We start from the raw sequence: 24,577 nt of genomic DNA, 5'->3' as shown, positions 1-24,577 counted from the left end.
TTTACCCAAGACACCAGACACGGTTATGCAGTTGCAGGAGAAGGACGTGAACGACCTAGGAGCCACACCTGAGAGGATAGAGTTTGAGAACTTGTCAGGTATCGGAGAGACGGCGTCTGACCACGAGATGGACGAGGAGGAGTGGACGGACCGCAGGGATGACCAAGGATGAGACCCTGCGTCTGGCAGAGAAGTGGACGAGACGTCACAGCAACAACGTCGCAGCGAACAACGACAAGGAGAGTGGCTCATGTCACAATACTTGACGACTCTCACGACCGCTTCAGCTACCCTGAGTATGACAATTTAAATTATCTATTCAAACCAAGAGAACTATCTAACACGATATAAAGGAGGAAACTGGAGATTCCTTGATTTTTTATCTAATTTAATACAATTTATTTTTTCTGGATATCAAACTGTTTAGAGACAGAAAAAGGTTTCTAGAAGGGTAGATTTTCTGTAGTATCAGGATGAATTTAGATAGTCGAGACAAGGATTTAGAATATTGGTGTTAACTTGGAAAAGAAACTGTTAAATTCCTTGGTTACTGGTGTTGAAATAAGCCCATGAAAATTACCTTAAGAGTCCTTGGAGGCTAGCGGCCATCTTGGATGATTTCAATCAGCTGCTGAATAGTTAATTATCATCCAAAAATATTATTTCAAATACCAAAGTGATTATAGTTTAAATATCTAGTAAACTGTGAGATTAGAAATGCTGTTTGTAATTTTGAATTGTTTTCCAAGGGAGTCCATGGAAGCCAACGGCCATCTTGGATTTGCCCGCCATAAGATCAATGTTAATTTCAAACAGCCGCTGAAGAGTTATTTTACCATCTCAAAATATTTTTTTTATACCAAAGTGATTGTAATTTAAATATCTAGTGCACTGTGAAATTGGAAATTTAATTTAAAGTTATTTAATTGCTTTATGAGTTAGAACGTCTAGGCTCCAAGGACTTACGCAATTTTTTTTAACGGAGGCTAAATAAAAAGTATGAAAAACCATTCCTTAATTCACAGCCATATTCAAAATAAGTGGTGCAAAAACCCCTATGTGACTACAAATAAAATTGGTAACAAAAGGTAAAATTTAGGCGAAAACTTGTGGCATTTTGAACACAACACTTGGGTATCGACTTCATCTGATAACTGAGTATACGAGTTTATCTATACTTGGGCTGCCAAATGTCAGACATGGCTTCGATACACAACTCTTCTTCAGGAAGAACTTTGATTCTCTTCAAATCCTCAAGGTAAAATGTCAATTCCTGCGTCACCAGCCTGAAAAGTTAAGAAATAATGTGATGAATATCTAAGGTCAGGGCAAATATACATCAAAGAGGTTATGTATGATACATGGTCAAGTGTTAGAAAAACCACTTTCCTTAAAAAATTAATAGTAATTAAAGTAAAGTTTTAACATACATTGATGTGATGGTTTTGTTGTGGCAAATTCATAACTATATAATTATGAGATATAATTATAATCATATTATTTGTTTGTGCAGGGATTTTTCAGCCACCACAAATAAACTGTCAGTTCTGCAAACAACATTAATTTGTTCAGCAAATATGACAATGTTCTCAATAAATAAATACCTCCCAAGAAGTTACTTCAGCCACCACAAAACCTTTTTTGGAGAAAGCCACTTAAAAACACAAAAAAATGTACAGTCTAACCTTGATATAACGAACCTCGATATAACGAATTTTGTTTATCCCCTAGAACTCTCCATAAGACACAATGTATATTTTACCTCTACATAACAAACAAACCATAACAACTACCTTGATTTAACAAATTTTTCATGATTTTGGCTAAAATAAGACACCTCAATATTACAAATTTATCATTGTTAGAACCTCTACATAGCTAATAATTATTTAATAATAATTTAATTTCTGCTTAACGAATTGTCTACGTCTTTCCCTCGATATAACAAATCCCCCACCCCATTATTGTTTATGGAAATTCTGTTTCTTTATCAAATGAAATGGAAAGGTGGCGTCATCGCTTGCGATAACATTCGTCTGCTCCGTTTTACACATCTCTGTCTGCTGTCGCTGCGCTTTGTTACAACTGAAAAGTGAAAACTGATTTCATTCAATGAGGGCTGATGACGATGTAATGTTTACGACCTGTAAGCTGTGATTGGGCGATAAATAACTATGGTGAATTGTAAAATTTTTGGATAAAGAGAATTGAGAAACCTAAGAAAGAATATAAAAAAGAGAAAGAATAGCAAAATCGTTATTTTAACATTCCTTTTACAAGTGTTTTTATTACCTTTAAGTTGGCTATGACTATACACTTTTATAATGACTTATCTAATAATTTATTGTTTTCAATACGATTTGTTTGAACTAGCAACACCAATGCTATAGTTAATGATTATCTTACTAATATTATAAATGTGAAAGTTTGTGTGTTTGTTTGTTTGAAGTTCAATCACGCATAAACCACTGGATGGATTGGGCTGAAATTTGGCATGATGATAGCTCACATTCCCGATTAACATATAGGCATATTCTTATCTCAAAAATCCTTTTGGGCTCCGCCCCAGTGGCTCTGTAACTCCCCATGTTAACCTTATTAGTATTCATATTTAATGGGAATTAAAGAATTTAGTCAGCTGTTTCAACTAAAAAAGTTGGTTCTTTGATATACAAAAGTATTAAAAGTTATAAGATTTACCAACAGGGTGCAGCAGTATATTTTTTTGCATTTATGTAAACAGCTAATTTGAACTAAGCAGCAACGAAAAACTGTGATACGCAATGAGAACTGTCAAAGTAGGATTGTTTACAGTTATGTTTACGTTTTTAATGTAATGAATAATTTCGATATTTTGTGAATTTTTAATAGTTAATTTTCTTTATTGTTTAGGTCAAGTGGTAGAACATTATGGCTATGGTAGAAGTGTAATACCATAGTACACCGTCAATTTAAGGAAGCAAATTTTATTAAACTTTGTCCTCCCCCACTGCAAACGCAAAGCTCGAGTATAACTGCAATAAGCATTTTATACTTATATTCCAACCCCGTACGAAGGACGGGTACTCTGCTAGTTATTGATATTCCTCTGTTGTGATAAATCAGTACTGTACTGTAAGTAGCCTACCGGCCTATCACGAGCAGTAGCTTACAAAACTCTAAGTTTTGTTTTGTTCTTTACATGGTTTATGACTATACAATACAGTGTTTGGCTAGGTTTTATGAGGGTTGGATTAAGCTGTGATTTTAAACTTACAGTTTTTAACCTGCACCAATGTCAATGCCATTGTCATGATTGCGCAATATTAAAGATTCCTCCCCTTTATTATGCCGGATAATTTAGGTTCTACTGTACAATGTAAACACTGTACTGTAAAGTATCGTAGCCTATGCTACTTTAATTGTGTTTTAATGAGGTCAAATCCCAACCTATATTGACCGACGATGGTTCTGAACCTCGACTTCCTGCAAATCTAACTTCTATATAACGAACCTTGTTTTAACGAAATCCTTGATATAACGAATATTCAGTTCGGTCCCTTATACTGAGGTTGGACTGTACATTTTAAAGGAAAGCCAGTAGGCTGACGAGCAGAGCAATTGGCCAAGTTAGTATTAAATTAAGGCAAATTACCAGTTGATTATGTTTAGTGAATTTTATATGCATCTACTAAATCAAATTTTTAGAAATAATCTAGCTGAACCCCTTTAAAAAGTGTATGAAAAATAGTTTATGACTGACAGTCTACACAAGCTCAAGTGGTTAGTAAATTTTGACAAGAATACAATATTTAATATTTATTGTTAGTTTTAGAACACGTACCCATGCTGAGGCCCGCCGTTGTTCACAATGTTCATTCTAGCCAGCTGATCTCTCAGTGTATCCTTGAAAGCACAGTTGATGGTTCTGTACAGATCCTGAGTCTGGTTCTCTGGAAGAATGTTGGCGATGGCTTCATGCAGCTTCATAAGCCTCCTGTTCAGCAAAAGATCCCGTCAGTAAACTACATGTAAAATAACTCTCAAGATTGTTGTAAAATTAGCATTGTTATTGGCAAATGTAAATAAACTATTAGCAAAAATCTCTAATTCTGAAAACATTCAATAAAAAAAATAATATACTTTTATCTTTTACCAGAATTATTTTGTTATTTTTAGTATTTTGGGTTGCAGTTTTATGGCTCACTAGGGCCATTTAGAAGTAGTAGGCTTATTTTTTTTTAATCTTGTGTTTTAGTTGAATCTTGTAGTGTTTTGTGCTTTTTGAATGTGCATCTTAATTCTTAACCTAAGATAGTAAAATTATATTTTATATTAGGTATGCAGATAAAATTACCTTTCTTCAAACATAACTCCAACTACAAATGTCCAGTGTCCAGTGTTCAGTTATACAACCTTCCATTTAACCTTTACCTGTGGACAGCCTAGTACCTCAAGAGCATGAGCTACTTCTGTGTGGTAGAATCTAACGATTGCCAAGACAACCTATTTTGCTGTGCACGGACGATAAGTGCCCAGCTTTAGGCACCTGCACTTGGCTGTACTTTAGTTTTCACGAGCATATTTAAATGATTGTTTGAAATGTTGGAATCTAAATGTTTAAAAGAAATTTAACATTTTTACAATTGGTTTTTCCCATTATTTTTCCGTGTTACCTGAGCTCGCCTCTGCCGGTTCAAATAAGATAAGTTAATCAAGATTTTACTGTAACTGTACAATGTTTACTCACTTGCAGATGTTCTGGAATGACTTGGAGGGTACAGGTGGCCGAGCCTCCCAATGTTTCAGCTCATTAACCACCAGAGGTTCCATGATAGACACCAGTTTGTCTTGCACATCTCTCACATGTGTCTTGATGTGGCGAGTCACCGTCTCCAGCTGAGTCATTTTGGCACTCTCCGGCAGCAAACCTGACACAAGCCCTGATCATGAGTTTATCAGACGCAATGCTGACAAATTTTACTGGTTTGATTTATTTCTAAAGAATCTTGGAGCAGCAAAATATCATATTGTGTTGTGAACCTATTGCGTGCATTGCTCAAAACGATGCGGTATTTTAGCCTATTCAACTGCTCTTTTTTTAGATTTTTTTGTGGATAAATTCATCCGACCAATCCTAGTTTTTGGTGTCAAACCCGTGTTCGTTTTCATGAAAAAACCCATATGCTTGAAAAAACCCATCCAAAACATTTGCATTTGTTTGTTTCATTCAAGAACAGTTTCAAAACAATTTTCTCAAAAAAAAAGGTTATCTCAACTTTGATTAAACTGGGGTATTTATCTGTAAATTGTGTGGCAAACTGTGTATTCTATTTTTAATGGTCAAGGTACATTGATTAACATATATTTCCTTATGTCAGCTGCCAGTTCAAAACTACGAAACTAAAAGTGGAGTTTATCTTTTGATACAGTTCCAAGACTACTCCTTTTAACAAAGTGGCACCCTAAAACCTTGACCGGGCAGAACAGTTGTATTTAGAAGAAAATTTAAAAACCAAATACAACCAATCATTGAGTTTAGCAGAAAAACACGCTCCAAACCAGCCTAATCTTTGTGGACGTACTACAAATCGGTTCCTCTCCCACCAAAGTCTGACGCTGACCTAAGTTACAACACACCCAACATGTATTCATTAACAGTGACTGAATGACTGCTTACTCTGGAAATGCAGTCTTATGTGAGGGATGAGCCACAGAAGCAGCTGCAGTGCTCGTAGGACCAGAGCTAAGTTCGCAGTTGTGATCTTCTTTAACCCTGTCTTCTCAGACACAGCCTCGGCACCCAGCACCAGCTTGAAACTGCGAGAGTTAAACAACGCCAGGAGTTCTGCCAGGTAGCCTAACAGGTTGGCTGCTGATAGGCTCATGTCTTCTGCCCTTACGCAATACTCAGCCACTATGTTGACTAGGATCAATACAGTACTGTAACAAAGCAAGGGGAGGTTAGTACAGTACAACTCCAACTGTCAGGATTGCTATGATCCAAATCACTAAAAGAATGTTTAAAACCTTAAACTGCAGTAATAAGAATCGTTATTAAAGAAGGCAAAAGCCTTGATCGCTGAAAAATAGTGAACATCTCCTTCGGTCCTACTTGTAGACATCATCATAGTCTTTTGTGGTCGCGGCAGAACCTTGAATACCTCCCGAATGGAATTGCTTTCTCATCCAGGCAAACCTAGAGCAGCATATTCCTTTCTTACAGGCAAACCCTAAATAAACAATTAAAACATAATTTACAAATTTGTTCTCTGACATAGGTACTGAACAAGGGGATTCTCATGAATTAATTTATTTTTGTTCAACAAAATTCTATTCCTACATAAATCATACACACTTACCCAACTACAGCAAATTTTTCCCCTTCCACAAACAGAAAATTGGCAGGTTTTCGGTTTCTATCCAAAATCTCCTCAGTCTGATCCCTGGTCTGGGAAAATTTTCCTGTGACAAATTAGTAGCATTAGAAGTTAAGTAAAAAATATTAGTTATCACAATAAACCATACGTTGTGTGCTAAATAAACCTGAATGTAACTAATTTAGACTACTGACCTGTTTCCGAGATTTGATCTAAGAGTTGTTGAAACTCCACAGGAACCTCAGTCTGTTTCCAAGATTCACTGTCCAATATAAGAGACAACTTTGTTGTCCGTTCAAAATGAAATCTCTGCATGAATCTATTGGCCTGAAATGCAAAAATATTCATAGAAAATACAATTTAAATTCTTGAAAATATGCTGGTAGAATATTGTACATGTATGTTGTATCAGTATCAATAAGCATAGCAAGTATAGCCGTCTCATGAGAATTTGTGGTCTTTATCATATTTTATTTTAACTTACAAATCCACCCCAGAGGTATTAAAGTTAAAATAAAGTTTACTTTTATGTTGTACAACTGTGTTGTCGTACCTAATTGAACCCTTCACTCATCATTCACCCGTCATTCAAGACACAAACCACTAGGAGGCTAACAACTTTATCCTACTTTCACTTTATTTTGTATTAAGTAGAATAGTAAAATGTGTTTTAAATGGTATTGGATGGATTAGTGGAGACATTTTCCAATAAAAATACTAAATAGCTTAGGCCTTGCTTAAACCACTATTTTGTGCATGTATGTCCATTGTGTTTGCCTAAACATTATTTTGTGGAAACTGTTGTTTTCTTATAAGATTATTTTGTTTCTGTTTTTGACAGCCACACTGTGTGGTTTTACTTTTACTAATAAATGCTGTACCATCGATCGTAGTCATCTTTTGGGATGACTATAGTTTCAAGGCATGCTGCCCGTCAAATCTTGTACCTTCATTAAACTGTCAACACTTTGGTCATTGCAGTTCCACAATCGCATACAGGCAGTTCTACACGATACTTGTAAAAATTTAAAATTCCTGGCCGGCCTAAACAAACTAATAATGCCGTGCGGACTGGTAAATCTACGCGTAGTGTTAAGTGTTAGTAGTTTGTTTAGGCTGGCCAGGAATTTTTTTGTCATCCAGAAAGACGACAAGGATTGATGGCGTGAAAAGGTATTTTCAACCTATTTATTAGTAATTTGTATCAATCCAGGAGGCAAGACATATGGTTTTTCTTTTGTAATTTTCCCAATTTAGCTAGGTTTATATAGGCCTAACAATATTGTTAGGTATATTTTAGGTACTTTAGGTACAGATCCTGAAGCACGGTAAAGATTTGTTTTTTCACTAATCGTTCTAAAAAATGTCCACAAAAATCTCTCAATTAACACAAATTTACCAATACTAGGAGTGAACATCAAACAAAGAAGTGTTTATGTAAGGTTAAAAATATATATATAAATAAATATATAAGAGCTTCCAGACAATCCTGATAAGAATCTGAAAATGAACCTTCCGAGACAAATATTTTAACTCAAACCTTTTTTGTTTACATTTTTAAACCTACAAAAATAGTTGTGGCTAATTTGACAACATATCTTGAGACAATATTTTAACTCAAACATTTTTATTTTTAAACCTACAAAAATAGTTGTGGCTAATTTGACATTCTTGAGATAGCCAATTTTACACCTAAGTAACGCTAGTACCATTTTGTGTGAGAGAATAAAAAAACACTTCTATGGGAAAGCAATCTACATCCCACAAATTTGTATAGATATACCAAGGATTAACCTCGTTCCTTTTGCACCAAAGTCTGAGACGTTCACCACCCCAGCTTTTGTTCTTTTAGCCATGTTATCTCTAACAAACCTGAGATCGGAAGGCGGAGCGCAGGTACGATGCTGGTGCCTCGGGACACACATTCTCACACTCACAGCTGAGCAACTCAACATGTTGATACAACTCACTGAGTTGAGTCAATGTCGCCTTCTCAGCCAGCCAATGAGACGACTTGGAGCTGTTGTTCTCCTTATCTCGTCTGTAACAAAGCGTCCAATCAATTATTTTGGGTTACAGATTGTAAGTTATTATTGTATTTTACTTTGTTGGTGATTAGATGTCTAAAAGTACTTATTCCTTCCTGGTATTTTACACAGATAATTATTACAGAGTGATTTAAGAATGCTCTTGCATCTTGTAAAGCTTTGTTTCATAGTAAGATCTGATTTTTTTTAGAATAACAGTTTTTTTACTTCAAATAACTTAGTTCTCACTCGGTTGTGATGGTAGGACATTTCTCGTCAGGCCAGATTAATGACTTGGACGAGAGCAGTTGCGCGCAACGTTCTTGCGTGTACTGGCACGTCGACGACAGCAACTGCTTCAACTTGTGACTGACCTTGGCATGGTCTGCAGCGGTCAAGAAGTAGTCTCTGTAACAACATGTGAGTTTGTACCAAACTGTGAAAGTATAACAGAAAAAAACGGATTGAATACAGAACTAGCTTATCCAAGAAAAGAATTCCAGAATTGATGTTGATAGAAAATATAGATATTATATATGTATATATATATATTAATTGACATATTTTGCTCCTTCTAGAGGAGGATCTTTTCGATTAAGTAGTTTCTGGGCCCAATATCTTCTTCTGGGCTTTTTCATCCAAAAAAACTATGAAAACAAAATTTACTTTTTGAAGTTTATTCTTGGTTATGGTAAGTTTATGTTATTTAAGAGTACATAGCCAATATTTTCTATCCCGGTTAGCAAGAAAAAGTGCTAACGATGTTTCAAGATCTAGGAGGTGTCCTTAGTCTTGCTAGAGGCACCATCTCGTGTATCCATAGTGTTTTGAAATGATTCACTCACGTAACTGGCATGCTGTTTGTGGCCTCTTCAGAGTTCTGTCCAGCAGATATCCCTGCACTTGCATCAGCAGCATGTTGCATTATTTCTGCGGCTTTCTGTAACAAAATATCCTAGATTCTTTAAACATTCTTACAATAAATAACTATAACAATATTTTGTATCTCAGCTACACACAACCCCACAAACCTTCCCATCTATTAGCAACTAGTAACACAAATAATTACCTTTTGATGGTTTTTCCTAGTGAATTGACCTCTTACAGTCCTCTTACGACTCGGTGCCTTGGATTTAGCTTTGTGAAGGGGAGATTTTTTACACTTCATTTAAAAGTACTGTTACGCAAGTATATTGTCCCCCAAAGGTGGCAAAGGTTCATTTTCACAACTTCTATCTCTGGTAGATTACTGAAACGGTCATACAATATATATTTAAAATTGATAAGTAATAATTAAACACTTACTTTGACCCTTCGGACCAATCTTCGTAGAGTAGTAGCAGCATTCTTCAACAGTTGCGTCCATTCTTCCGTTGCCAATGCCTTCAACTGGTCGTCTAAACTTGCGTCTCCGCTCACTCTATGAGCCAGTTCACTAGTAGCAACCACCTGCATAAATGTTTACACACTTTCAAGTTAGCATAGGTATTAGGTATGGAGATGATTTAACATCAGTGCTGAGATATCAGTATTACAAAACGGTAAAGGGCTCTTGGCGAGAATAGGTGTGATTTTGTTACAATACAATATTCTTTATTGTTCATTCGTTAAGAATTACCATAGTGTCAATTGTACTTCATCGAACTTTGTTTTTAACACGTTCGCTCCGACGTAGCCACCTGTGGCGTTTTTTGCTAAATAAAACATGTACCACCAATGGTACACGTTGACTAGTCATCACGTCATCATGTTGAAAACAAAAACAAGTACATTCCATGAACTTAAAAACGGACTTTGAGCTGACTTTTTGGTACAATTTTTAATATTTAAGCAAATAATATTTAAACACATTTTTTAACATGGTGTTTTAATATTGGTCGGTTAAGTCGGTTTTAACAACACCGACTCAGATATTTTTGCAATAGTTAAAGGAAGAAGGTTAAGTTGGATAGGGCATGTGCTAAGAAGAAGAAGAGGAAAGGAACAAGACTGTATGAAGTTTGGAGAGCCACACCTGGGGAGGTAAACGTCCATTGGGAAGGCCGAAATTGAGATGGACTGATCAAGTATTGAACGACATCAGGACAATGGGTGCAAATGTCAACTTGGCAGAAGACAGAGAAGGGTGGAAGAGGCTGGTACATGAGGCGAAGAATCAACTGAGATTTGTGGAGCAACGGCAGTAGTTTCAATATCAATGTAACCTGAATTTGGTTCATGTACCACCCGTGGACACGTTTCACAGGGCATACATGAACACAAACACAAATACATGGTAAAAACACCCTAGAAGACTCCAAAATGCCTTTTTGTTGCGTACAATCACCATAATAACAGTCCACTGGTGGCCCTTGAAGTTTTGAGGGTAACAGCGTGTACCACTGGTGGTACACGTTGGGGTTTTCAAAAACGTTTTACATCGGTAAAAAATTTATCGGAACAAACGTGTTAATGGGAATAGCAGGCTTACCTGTACAGTGAGCGAGTCTCCTCAATAGGTAACACATTTATATTCACACAAAGTTAAATATTTCATGGTCACTGACCACTTTTTCAATCACAAAGAAAGGAAGATAGCAATTGTGATGTAGAATGTAGTAGTGCCAACCTGGTAAGTTGGTAACACAAGAAGTCATTACATTTTTTCATATAGGACCAGCATAAACACAAGATTTACCTCAATGACTGCTTGTTTGACTGCTGCCTTGATGGCCGATACAGTCTCTTGTTGGTAAGCGTCGATGAAGTCAAAACAGCCTCGCCTCAGCATGCCTAACACTATACAAGACAGCTTGTCCTGAAAACAACCACCGACATTGTTGTTGTTTGTACTGTCCCATACAAGTACTCTGTATATGTAATATGGTAGATTCAAAGATTTATTTCAACAAGAGTGGTTAACTTAATGGTTTATTTAGTACAAACCATACTTAATTTTAACACATGAACACATGGTTTGTAAAAATCCGTCCATTATTAACGGAGGAGTAGTGTTTCGTAGAAATCGCCTTCACATATAAGGATTGTTAATTAATTAAAATTTAAAATCCCCCTTAATAGGCTTAAATTCAAATCCTGTTAGTTTTTTTTTAGATTGCTGTACTAGGAGATTAGGAGTTCCACAGTGTTTGGTAAATTAGCATAATATTCATGGAATTATACCTTTGATAAGACCCTATGTTTGCTTAAGACGAATGAATGAATCTTTCCAAAAAATACGTACCCCTTGAAGGACTTGGTCTTCAGACTCCAGTAGAGGTCTGTTGAGGTCGGCCGTAGCGTAGCGTTCAAACTCTCCAGTCATCAATGTCCCAATCACCTTCACCATCTCATTGAGTTCCGAACCTAAATGTCTGAAAAAAACGCACAGTTACACAGGATCCCCACAAGTTTATCTAGTCAAAATGTAATTACCATTGGATCTAGCAAAGTTTTACAAGCCCTTGAGTAACAGTGCATGGCATTATCGCGCATCCATTCAATATGCATATTTATCTTAAATTACGCATCAAATGTGTCCAATGTTGTCTTAGCCTAATCAATATGACGTAATACATGAGTTTCATCCTCATGGTCACAAGACTGATTCCCATTGCAATTTCTAGGAGTCTCACCTTTTCCAATGAAACCTGTTTGCAATTCCCTTCCAGCAAAGGGAATTATTTCCCCCTTGCGCCCCTGAGCTCAGGCCGTTTTACTGTTGTACAGTTCCTACCTGAAGCTGTGTACACCAGCCAGATGCTGAGACAACAGCTCCTGAGTGGTAAAGATAAGGTCCAACGCAGCCACATAGTCCGGTGCAGACAGCAGCAGTTGTATAGTAGGCTGGGTCTGCAGTACAGTGGACATCAGCTTCAACTGCAAAATAAAGATAACCTTTTATTAGTGTGTTTAATGTGAATCTTGAATATCCAGACCTAAAAAAATAATCTTCTGGCTCATATTTAGATATCCTCATTATTTTCTCTAGCTACTCTACCATCATCTGTGACTTTATTCGAAAAAGGACTTAATATTTGAATCTTAAAAGAGATGTTGGCAGTCTTAATAATAAGTAAGTTTGTTGGAAAATATTATTTTTGTGTTATTATTGGAATTTAAAAAAAATTTTGCACTTTTTTAGGCAGGAGAATATTTGTCTCTGTGGACAAAGGAAATAATTTTGACAAGACCGCGAGAATTTATCATGTTGAGCGTAAACCGTTTTGAATATCAATTATAATTTTCGGAAGCAATTTAAAATACAGAAAGAATTTTGTAAAGAATAAAAGAAAGAACTTCACAGTCAATTGTTGATTTTATCTTGTTTACAAAAGAAATCCTAAAGAATTGGTAAGAGTGCAAACAAATTTTAAAACACAATTGTACTTAAATTGTATTTAATCTGACGCAAAAAAACAGAAAAATCAAACTCAAAGTCAAAGTCAAATCGTTTATTTCCAAAATTTAAACAATACAATAAACAGATATAAATTATAAAGAAATATATTTTTCCGCATAGGCATAAGCCCGTGTGCGGAAAAAAAGTTCTAAATCTGCTATCTTGTATATTGTGGATAAACAATGATTTTTATTGTCTAATTAAAACATTTACTACATTTCTTAAAAGTAATTATATATTAAATAACAACATAATTTAAAAGATAATATGTACAAAATTAGGACACAATAACACAAAATTAATTTAGAGTAGAATTTCCTAATGTAACTACTTCAAGCTTACTGTAAAATGTCTTACCTTATTATATACCTGAAGATAATTTTTCCGTGTGCGTTCACACTTAATTAATGTTAATGAGTCTTTTACTAAAACACTGTCTATACTATTAATCTTCTCCCTGAAATAAAAAATATATATTTAAAAAAAGGAAATATGAAAATTTCAAGAGATAACAGTCTATATAAGTCTTATACAATAATGAAAAAAATTAAGTAGGCTTACTTGCTAGTAGTGACATAAGTGAACCAATTTACATATATAGGCCTACAGGGTGATTGGTAGTCAGTGTGAAAACTTTTAAGGCATTATGCACATAAATTGTGATAAAAATAGACAATTCGGATAGTTATATCTCACTCCTACTTCCAGCAACGGCCATTTTTAGACATTTCTAAATTTCTTGACATTGTCTAATAAAATATCGCTTGTCTCAACTCGTAGCCAACATAATAATATTTTCAATGGCTTTTAAGAATCTGCATTAGATGATCTATCGGAAATGTATAGTTTGTTAGAGACAAATCTAGATATAACACCTTGTAAGTTCGACTTGAATAACAAATTTGTAAAAATCAATAAAAAGGGCGCTACAACTTGCTTAAGAACATTTTGTTATACACCCTGACGGTGGGGGTAGTTGTAGGGGTCCGTATTACATACATAATTATTTACGGGTGTCATCCAGTAGGCGAAGTTTGAGAACCCCTGTTTTATTGGACGTATTTGATCTCTAAATTAGAAGAAAAGAAGAGGATATGAACAAGCTAACTGAAAAATTTGAAAATTATAGTTGGCAAAGAGTACTAACTTTCCATTACGTAGTCATTTTATAAATGAGATGATTCTTGTTCCGACATATCAACTGTAAAAGGCATCTATGAACTCGGACCAAGATTTCAGCTGTTTAGGTCTGCTGGTATCGGTATAGAGACACCTATTTAATCTAATAATGTATCACATCAGTACCCTATATTCAATTTTATCCAAACACATAATACTTTAATACTTTAACACACTGACCTATCTTAAAGATAAAATATTAAAAGATTTTGTGGATTTTCAACTCATCCAGTGTGCTGCTTACCTAAGTGTCCGAACCATAGATATGGTGTGGCCAAGCTGTTCCATGAGAGTATCATGTGATGTCATCGCTAGGAAAAAAGCATCAGACTTTTGGGAAACTTGCTGGGCAATCTGGACTTCCACAATATCAAGGTAATGGGTTAGCTGAAAAATAATTTGATATAAAATGGAGTCCTGCTATAGTTGGCTCTTTAAATATGATCAAAAGAAATGCAGGTTGCAGCTGTGTATATTTAATAGTAATACCAGAGAACAAACTGTCTCCCATCTATAAAATCCATTTAACTCAGGGTGACAATTGTTAGGTTATGTTCAAGTGTTTTTATTTTAATTTAATACAGGAACATCACTGGAGCTTAATTCAACTCAGGTGTTTTTTAGGGATGTTGTTTTAGGGAACTGACGGGATTGAATTTTCAGTTTGGGACAGGACGGGACGGGATTTTAAGAGCTTTTTTTTTAAAAAAGGGCTTGTTTTAAAAGTCTTGAGTACTGCAGTTATCAAAATCGACTTATACCTGTTGTGTCACTGATTTATAAAAACTAAAAAATGGGTAAAAATTTACAGGTGTAGAAACTTGTGACTCGCGGTCATGATATCAAAATGACTCACAGTACAGTCACGGCACGATCGTCGAAATGACTCACAGTCACGTTGTGATCGTCGGTATGACTCACGGTCACGGCGTGATCATCGGTATGACTCACAGTCATGGCGCGATTGTCGAAATGACTCCGTGGTCACGGCGTGTTTATCAATATGACTCCACGGTCACGGCGAGGTTGTCGGTATGACTGACGGTCACGGCAAGGTCGTCGGTATGACTCACGGTTACAGCGTGATCGTTGAAATGACTCACAGCATGACATGATCGATGAAATAACTCGCGGTCACAACGCGATCCTCAAAATGACTTGCGATCACTGCTCAGTGGTTGAAATGATTCAGCTGGCATGCCGTGATCCTTGTAATGACTTCGCCTCCTGCGTTCGTGGAACTATCATGAGCATCTCTCGCAATAGCGGCGTAATCGTTACTCGCGATGCAGCAAAATCACCGACGATCGGATCAAATCCCGTCCCGAAAAGCTCCCGAATAAAATGTAATCCTGTCCTGAAAAATTCCCAATCAAACGTAACCCCATTTTGAAAATCGGGAAAATTTCGGGACCTGTCCAGTGTCCATCCCTCGTAATTTTGAAAAAGACTGTATGATGGAAACTCTATATTGAACATATCTTCGCAAAGTTACTACATACTAAGCGTCTCTACGTTGTTAAGCGTGAAGTTGCTGTCCAGGGGAAGGGTTATATTTGACATTGTACTAACCTTCTCTTGCAGTATCTTAGCAGAGTCAGAGGGAGGCGGAGGCGAGGACGACTGAGGTAACACCCTCAGTTGACCAAGATGTGGAAACACTGTGTTGAACGTCTCTACATTGTTAAGCACAAAGTTGCTGTCCAGGAAGGGTTATATTTGACATTGTACTAACCTTCTCTTGCAGTATCTTAGCAGAGTCAGAGGGAGGCGGAGGCGAGGACGACTGAGGTAGCACCCTCAGTTGACCAAGGTGTGGAAACACTGTGTTGAACGTCTCTACGTTGTTTAGCGTAAAGTTGCTGTCCAGGAAAATTTTTGGAATCACACTTATATCGAACTGATTCTTTTCTGAAACAATGATTTTAACAATAAATCATTGAGATGGGGATGCCACCTAGGTGCACATTTTAACCAAATATGAGTGAAGGATGACTGTGGAATGGTCTGAGATGATCTGTGTAGCTTTGTTACTGTCTAAGATCAGCTGTTTCAATTAAACATTTATCTAATAACTAAAGATCAGGAACAGCTGGGTCCAGTTTAGAACCATAAAAAGCTACTGACTTTTCTCATTTAAGTTTTATGCCAATGCCCAGTAAAAAAAAACCAACACCCAATCTACTTACATTACAGAGATACTATGGGGATTAGAGTCCCTTAGAATTGATAGGACATATTAATAGCAAACTAACATATTTTAAATATTTTTTTCAGATAATATTTTTTATCCACAAATTTATTTAGAGTTGTATAACAGTGTAAAGGTAAAGGACTAAATATAAAATATTTACTGCTTAGTTCTTACTCTACAAAGTAATCTTGGCCAGCAAGAAATATTACCTCGCTATCGGAGAATTGAAATTTTACCAGCAAGGAGAAAAAGGGTTAGAAATGTTTCATCAGTTTTTAATTGAAATCAAACACAAAAACCTTATGTTTCCCTAGTATGAAAAAAATCCATAAGACCTGTATTATTCTGCATATGGGAAGATATCCTCATCCTCTAACAATTTAATCAGTGGTTCTTTTTCCTGTGTCCATGCTTTACTTTAACAGATAAGATATAATATGTGGTATCTCACAAGAGTGCACGTGATTCAATAATTGGACTTTTTAAACAAATTTAAAAGAAATATTTGTATGCTGCTTGTTACTGGTTGAAATTTTTATCATTTAATCAATCGCCTCTTGATTATTTTCTTATCAGAAATAAACAAAATACTTTGCAAAATAATTTATAGTACCGTAGGCTATAGACAGACAATGAAGAAAACATGATATCATTTTGACCTTTTTTGAAACTTGGCTTTACAGAAATCTGGAACATTACCTTGTTGAGCTTCAAAGGCCAATCCATTGGCCATCAAGAGTACCATAACCAAACTACTGATAACAAACTTAAGCTAGAACAGAACAAGTTAGAAATTATCATTTTAGGGATAGGTTTGTTGAAATAACAGCTTACAATGGCTTTAACTTGTTCGCTGCGAGAATCCCTTTGACGGGACGGTTGGAAATGTGACGCACCCTTGGCCCGCCAGTGTATCAGCAAAAGCAATAGGCATTAAAATATATTAATCTTGACAGCGGCAGAGAAGGTACTGTGTTACGGTAACCCGAGAGTGGACGTAGTTCACTGAAAACTCATAGATAGCAGCACTGCTTGGATCTGTAGCCAGTGTCTTTGTAATGTTGTTCAAAGAGAGAAAATCACCGAAAACAGGACAAAAAGTGTTTTTACACAAAGACGGAATTTTACAGGAAATTTTATTACCAACCTACACCATGCTGACATAGTTTAGTTCATCCCCCATAAATGAGGAGGTAACAGTAGACCAACTTGTATAACACTGCACCATGACTCCAATCGGAGTCGTACGCACGCTGTGCCAGTACGGCATGACTCCGATCGGAGTTGTCAGCAGCGAACGTGTTAAAAAAGTGACAAACAGTTACTTACCTATAGACTTGGGGGAGACTCTAAGATTGGGGAATGTTTGAAGCAGTTCTGCATGAGAATGAGGTTTGAGGGCAACACTGCTTAGTCTGGCGTGCTTTCGATGTCTCTGGAAATAAATTCACAATCAGTGTTGCCACCTCCACGATAAAAACAGGGATCTAGTCAGAAACCCTAGACATGTGTTGCAGTCTAGAAGCATAGAGCTACTATGCTAGCATATTAGGTTTGCGTATTGTTAGTGTAGTAGAATGTCAGTAGGCATACTGAATAGTGGCCAAGCAGATTTGAGACCCAGCAAACATCGTTTTTCGCCAATCTTCACATGAGTGGCGAATGCAAAGGAGGGGGAGGGGGGCAATTACCCCCCCCCCTCTCCCTCTAGCCTAGTTAAAATGGGTACCTACTATAGTTTTAAATTGCAAAAGATTATCATATTTTTGTTTCTAAGCTTCTACTTAGTTTGAGTCTTCCTACACCATTTTTAGGCAGTATTACAATTATTAAAAAAACTAAATTTGGCACAGTACATTACCAATTAAGATGGGTTCACAACTGGGTATATTTTAAGATAAATATGATCGACTTACTCTGCGAAAAGCATGATCATGTTCTCAAGTCGCGACTTATCCATCACCGGCGCCGCATCACGTTTCGCAGTCGTTTCTTAATTATTAGTGTTTAAATGTTTCGTGCGTGTTTTCGTGTGTAAATGTCTACATGTTTTTAGTAAAACCATGATGAACTCATCTCCGAGGGATATTTTATAGAAAAACTGGCGTTCACCAAACCTGAGAATGTGCCAATGTAAGGCATGAAACAGCTGTAGTTTCTTTTTAACTACCGAGGATCGGACACAGAAGCCAGGTAATATAAACCATATTAGTGCTAATTTTTACGATCCAGTGGCCAACTATCATGAAAATAAATAACAAGATTAATGGCTATTCATTAAAAGCCTACTTTACATTAAACATTACACACTTACCTTTACAGTCTTTTTCAAGTAGGCTTGAAAGTTTTCTAAAGTTATATGAGGCAAGTATCGAGGATCTGGAATGTCTGCTACCTCAACAAAACTATCACCCCATGTTTTAGTGAAGAAATCTTTCTGCAACACAAGGTAAAACGTAAGTAATATATATAAAGGCTAGTTACTTAATATCAATTTTTCTTTTGAATGTATTAGGTTAGGCCCTAAGTGCAACGTACAGATAAGACATTGGGGATCAACGGAGAAACAATAAGCATTACGGTAATGGCATACTTGATAACAGTATCGTTAAGTTATAGACACTACACATGATTAACTTAACCCACATACTTTCATCTAACTAGCAACAACATTTGTAGTGTTGAGGAATCAAAAATATATGGGAATGAGAATGAGAATGAGAATGAGAGAATGAATGAGAATTAGAATCTCATTCTCATTCTCTCATTCTCATTCATTCTCAACAACATTTGTAGTGTTGAGGAATCAAAAATATAGTCTGTGTATGGATGAATTAAAGAAAATATAATATCTAATATTATAATAGGCCTAAAGAAAATAGGCCTATTGATTTTGATTTTAAATAATAACCTTAGCCTATGTTAAACCTACCTGTTTGCCCTGTTTTGGATCGTTGAGGACCGCAGGCAAGTTTTGAGCAGTTGTGTGTAATGTCCACCTTTCTCCTGAAACTTCGCTCCTAGTAGAAGATTTCCTAGAGTGACTTTTGCCGTGTGTTGCATGGTGTTTGAGAACGTGACGTTCGTAGTCCAAGTCATTTACTCCCTCGACAGGGAGGGAAGAGCAAACGTCATTGTCACCATAACGGCAGACAAAGGAGCCCCCTTCTTGCGAGCAATGCTTGGCTCTCAAATGTCTGAAAAGTGGAACTCTGAATCAAATAAAGTTTATAAGTAAAAAAGAGTATGCCTATAGTTTTAGCTTATCCGATTTAACTTAATTTGGATGTCTGATTAACTTAAAAGATTTGATTTGATAAGCTCCAAAAATCTGCAATAATTTAGGCATCAAAAATCAAATATAGGCTATGATAGCTTAGCTTGTTTGTTGTCATCGTTGTAGTTTTCAGGAGATACGTTATTGAACAATTGAACTGGTTGAAATACTGGTCCAAGTTTGGACAGAATGTTGTAAGGCATACAAAATGTCAACTAAGTAGGTAGTTTTGGCTTGAGTTCATCGGTCATCTCCTAAGGACCAAAACAGTAACTTATTCGAAAGTCTGCTTTGACTGTGGAATCATAAGTTACTATCCGAGTTAACTTACCCTAGATTAAATATCAATGATATGTTAAATATTTAATTCAATTCTAAATTAAATAATATTTATTTATTTATTTGTTTACGGTATAACACCATTTTTACAGGGTTGACATGCTGATACAGATACAATAGGTATTGAAAAATTGAGATTAGATGAACGAAAGAAGGTGAAATGTGAAATACAATTGATTAGCCTAATTAAATTTTCTTCCCTTCTGCCTTTTCTCATGCTCTTTTACTTTTTTTGTTATTTTGCAGGATTTATTGAAAGGCAGATAGGGACTAACATCACATGCTAATGAAAAAACTGGTTGAATAGCAAGCATAATAGAAAATCTATTCAGATTGCAGTCAGTTTACGGTATTGGCTACAGTTTAATTTTGCCAGGTATACCTAAAACAGTATGAATGTACAGGGGTAGGGTACAGTTTCTTAACTGGACTACCCTAATACCAATTGAAACTATCGATTATTATCAACATTTTTAACTAACCTGCATTAAATATAAGAAAATGAAACTGTTATAACCTAACCCAACTAACCAAACTTGCTGATAATGAAAAAATCTAATGAAGGTTTAAGTTACTAATCCAATCGATATTAGGGTAGTCAAGTTAAGAAACTGTAGGATACGGTACCCATTTTGACTTAAGTTATTGTTGATCAAAACTGTGGGCCTACTTACAAAATGAGCTAAATTAACCTAAAACTCTTCAAACAACTTGGGCCTAACACTACACCTACACCTATAATAGTTAGGCTTCGCTTAAAAAGAAATAAAATATAGCCTCCTATAATGCATTATGAGGCGACTATGAATCATTTTAAAAGTTAACCCTAGATTATGTGGGCTGGGTCTCTACTTACTCAACAAACAGTTGTAAACTTGAGAATGAGGCATTTGAACAACGTTCACAGTTGTATAGCTTGTTGGAAAAAGGAGGATCCCTTTTCACATCTTCCATTGTAAAGGTAGAAAATAAAAATGATAAGGAAGCCTAACGTGAATACATTTTGCTCCTTATGCTTCCAATGATGTCGATTGTCGGCTCGGCAACTAAACAAACCAGTTTAAAGTCACCCCTCACGAAAAGGTCCATTCTTTCCAACTAACTGTACTTCATTGTGTTAAGCACAAAATAAATATTAATTGGTCAAGGGTTAAATTAAAAGTGTATAATAATTAATTAATTTGTACATCGTTAGAATAATTTTCATAAGCAGACTGCAACGAACACAAATACAGGAGAGCACAATGAGAATGACATAACTAGCCAGCAGAGACCAGCTGTTGATTAAAAGGTCCTAATGTTTTTTTTCTATCAAGTTGCGTTGGAATAAACAGTCGGCAAATAAAGATACATACAGCTTTCTATAATATCAATCATTGGAGACCCCAAAATAAGTTACACTTTGTATATTATTAGGCCATACTATTGATTATGGAAACCACGTAATCAGCTATCTAATCAATTATTATAATAAAGTGGGGGTTTCTACAGTAGTTTCAAAGGAATATCTTCTTATATTCTGTAACGGTGCATATACCCAACTAAGCAGCGAGCTGGTCTAGTGGTTAGAGCACGGGACTTCGGTCCCTAGTTCAAATCCCGCCAATTTACCAATGAATTTCATGTAAGTGATAATGCCGCAACCCCGAGGTCTAGCCTGAAGTAATATGAAAACAATTCCGGGATCGTTCCTGTAAGAGTTCTAGAAAAAAATACCCGATTAAGAAACACAAAGCATAGACATGCTTACTTCATGCTATGATCAAAGTGTAGCATAGATTTGATTTTCTTAACTCCCATACAAAGTCGTTGACTTAATTACTAAAATGACACTGGCGTAAAGACGAATTAAAAAAAAAACTTACAGCCTCAATAGACCGAATTTACAATAGCTCTAGCTCTAAAGATTTTCGGACCTACACAGACACTTTGCAAGGTCCGTCAAATATCTGCCGGTTTTCTGCGGTGGGGTAATTATAATTTTTAGAATTGTTGTTTTTACACTGCAAACCTTTTAATAGTCATTTCAATCAGATGAGATGAGGATACCACACCACCTAGGTGCGTATTTTAACCCAGATATGAGTGAAGGATTAGTGTAGATTATTGGTGCAAGATGATTTGTGTAGCTTTGTTACTGCCTAAGATCAGCTGTTTCATCAGACAGGATCATAGTTATTCGCTTGGAACAGCTGGTTTTGAACCATAAGAAATATACTGTTTTTCTCAGAATTCGGAATCGAACCGGGGTAGAGATGTGCCAAGCAGTTACTTGGGCGAAACAGCTGCAGCTAGTTCCAAGGTCGCCGTGGAACTCGTTCCAAAAGCAGTTCCAGCTGCAGCTGGTTTTGCCCGCTGCAGCTGGTTTTCCGCGAGCCTTTCAAGACCGGAAAATGCCGCGCGTCTGCGCATGCGCAAGTAAGCGTTATTCGTAGCACTTGTAGCAGCTGCAGCTGTTTCAGAAAATCACACTAGTATCTTCACTGCAACTCTTGCAACAATCTACTTGAAACTGGAACGGTTATCCCGCGCTTAACTCCAAACCATTTAATTACTGTAACTGAATGAAGAATTTTACAGATTATGTTTATGTATGTGTTACTTTACTTACTGTAACCTCTGGCACCTCCTTTATTTTATAAAATAAATTTTAAGTAACTTGGGTGGGCTACGTTACCGTTATCATCTATTCATCTATCTTCAATTGTACCCAAACATGTTTTCCAAAAGAGAAGATCCCAATTCTCATTTCATTTTTAATGGTCTAAGCTTTTTGAGAATTATTGGCATCTTGCTTACAATGAAATATGAAATGTATAACAAAATGTAAATGTTCAACAACGCTAATACATAATAATTTATTTTATTCACTAGCGCTTTCAGAAACAAGTTTTCCATTCAAAAGCGCTAGTGAATAAAACAAATTATTTTATTGGCTTTGCCTTGTTGAACATAGCTGGCTTATTAATTGGAATCCTTCTGTACTTCTCGTCCATAAACTAAAAATAAAATTTTCCACATAAACTACAAAGTACTCCAGTGTTATTGATGTCTTCCATATTACTCGTATTTCTCAGAATCTTCGCATTGAAGAAGGAGCACATCATCGATAATAAATGACCTCCGCAACACAGCAGCAATAAAAATCTATCAATAACATTAACCCCAACTTCAACTCAGACATAACTCGATCATAACATAAAGAATAATAAACTATATGAATAATAATTATGAGGAACTAGTTGCAGTTGCAGTGCAGTCAAGATAAATATTACGACAACGACGCTAGTTAGTGGTTAGTGACCGTGACTTTCTGAATCTGAAATAGCTGCTGCTACGCCACCAGTTACTAGCGCATGCGCAGAAGCGCGGCATTTTCCGGTCTTGAAAGGCTCGCGGTTTTCCCGCTGCAGCGGAGCTATGGCTGTAGTGGAACGAGGCAAAAGGGCTGATGAACAAAATCTCCGTTTATTGCCATAATTTGAGACGTATTTGTTTAAGCTGTTCTTGAATTAGAATATTGTTTTAAATAATGCAAAAAAGCGGCTGTAAAGAAATCAATATCGTGTTTTGGAAATGTTGTACAAGTAATTAAAAATTTTAGTTTGTCTATCAAAGGTCTAAAAATAATACGTGACAAGATCGATATAAATTATTTTAGAGGTTCTTCATATTATGCATTTATTCATATTATAAATTGTTTTATTGTTAAAATAATATTATTCAAACACCACTTACACCAACTCTATATAAAATTCTAAAGTTAATAGTGAAAAAATCCTGAATTAAGTTAAACACAAACAATTATTACGGTACTGATTACTAAGGAAGAGATAATTAAATTTGTATATATTATGAGCACGACTTAACTGGGACTGATGTACTTTTATTAAATTCCTGCCTGAAAAAAATAAAAAAAAAACAGAAAATGATTCATTTCTTTTAAGGCATGTCAACGTCAACCATATCCGCTAATCAAACCTTTGTTTACAATAGACCAAGAAATAAGTCAAAACGCATCAGCTGCACAGGCTAGAACTTCAATGTTTAGTGAGAGTATTAATAAACCAGCTGCAGCTGTTTTGTTGTAACTGTATGTGTTTTACAAATCCAGTTACTCCGGAACTTATCTTTAAAAATTTAGAAACAGGCTGCAGCTGTTTGTGCGTAACTACATTCAAATCGTTCCACCAAGCTGCAGCTGAAAAAGTAGTTCCAGTGGAACTGGAACTGGATTGTGGTTCCGCTTGGAACGGTGGAACGAGTTCCACTCTCGGAACGGTGGATAAATGTAGTTCCAGCTGCAGCGACACATCTCTAGAACCGGCGAGTCGGCGACTCTTTGATTGTTAGGTTAGCACTTCACAATGATCTTAAAATTCGAACAGTCACAGAAATTACAAAATCTAGTGAAAAATACATTATCAAATTGGAAAATCATTCAAATTATCTTGCAATTAATTTATTGGACAATCGCAAAAAATCTAAATCGTGATCTGAGTGCACTCTAGAAGTACTGTTATGACGGTAAGAAACTGGATCCAGCAGTTCCTGATCATTTGGTCAATGGAAAAAGCTAATCTCAGGAAGTAGCAACGCTACACAGATCATCTCATGCCACTCTACACTCATATTTTGGAAAATAGCACTTAGTTTCAATAATTGATAACTGAATCATTTGGAAAAAGAATTTGTACACATTTCAGATTTTACTTGTAATAAATTGTTATTATTGCTCAACTTAAAATAAGTAGTGCATATTGTTCATAATTATTAGGTGGTTAAATAAAAATTGTCACCCCATATTCAGTTATTTTGTTT

The 24,577-nt window shown here is 36.0% G+C and overlaps 1 protein-coding gene across 2 annotated transcripts; it reads right to left on the bottom strand.

The window, feature by feature from the left end:
• Window positions 1-584: 584 nt before the first annotated feature.
• On the bottom strand, window positions 585-20,975 carry LOC128986721 (vacuolar protein sorting-associated protein 54-like). Of its 2 annotated transcripts, none has more exons than XM_054407216.1 (20): window positions 20,613-20,975; window positions 19,073-19,337; window positions 18,455-18,577; window positions 17,470-17,575; window positions 15,682-15,857; window positions 14,191-14,333; window positions 13,125-13,224; window positions 12,102-12,244; window positions 11,610-11,739; window positions 11,064-11,183; window positions 9,692-9,835; window positions 9,232-9,341; window positions 8,636-8,794; window positions 8,232-8,400; window positions 6,554-6,686; window positions 6,342-6,444; window positions 5,660-5,922; window positions 4,730-4,910; window positions 3,824-3,976; window positions 585-1,286 (listed from the first exon to the last, which is right to left on the bottom strand). In XM_054407216.1, the coding sequence occupies exons 1-20, from the start codon at window positions 20,708-20,710 to the stop codon at window positions 1,169-1,171; spliced, it is 2,937 nt and encodes a 978-aa protein (XP_054263191.1). In that variant the 5' UTR covers window positions 20,711-20,975; the 3' UTR covers window positions 585-1,168. The 2 variants fall into 2 exon arrangements, with proteins under 2 accessions (XP_054263191.1, XP_054263192.1); XM_054407217.1 differs by having other exon boundaries at window positions 9,232-9,326.
• Between the last annotated feature and the right edge of the window lie 3,602 nt (window positions 20,976-24,577).

This window comes from Macrosteles quadrilineatus, unplaced genomic scaffold (genome assembly GCF_028750875.1).
Source record: "Macrosteles quadrilineatus isolate MER2022 unplaced genomic scaffold, UCM_ALF_1.0 Scaffold_2__2_contigs__length_208266976, whole genome shotgun sequence".
Taxonomy (NCBI): domain Eukaryota; kingdom Metazoa; phylum Arthropoda; class Insecta; order Hemiptera; family Cicadellidae; genus Macrosteles; species Macrosteles quadrilineatus.
Note: the sequence above shows the minus strand (reverse complement) of the source record. Positions and strands in the feature narration are given on the sequence as shown.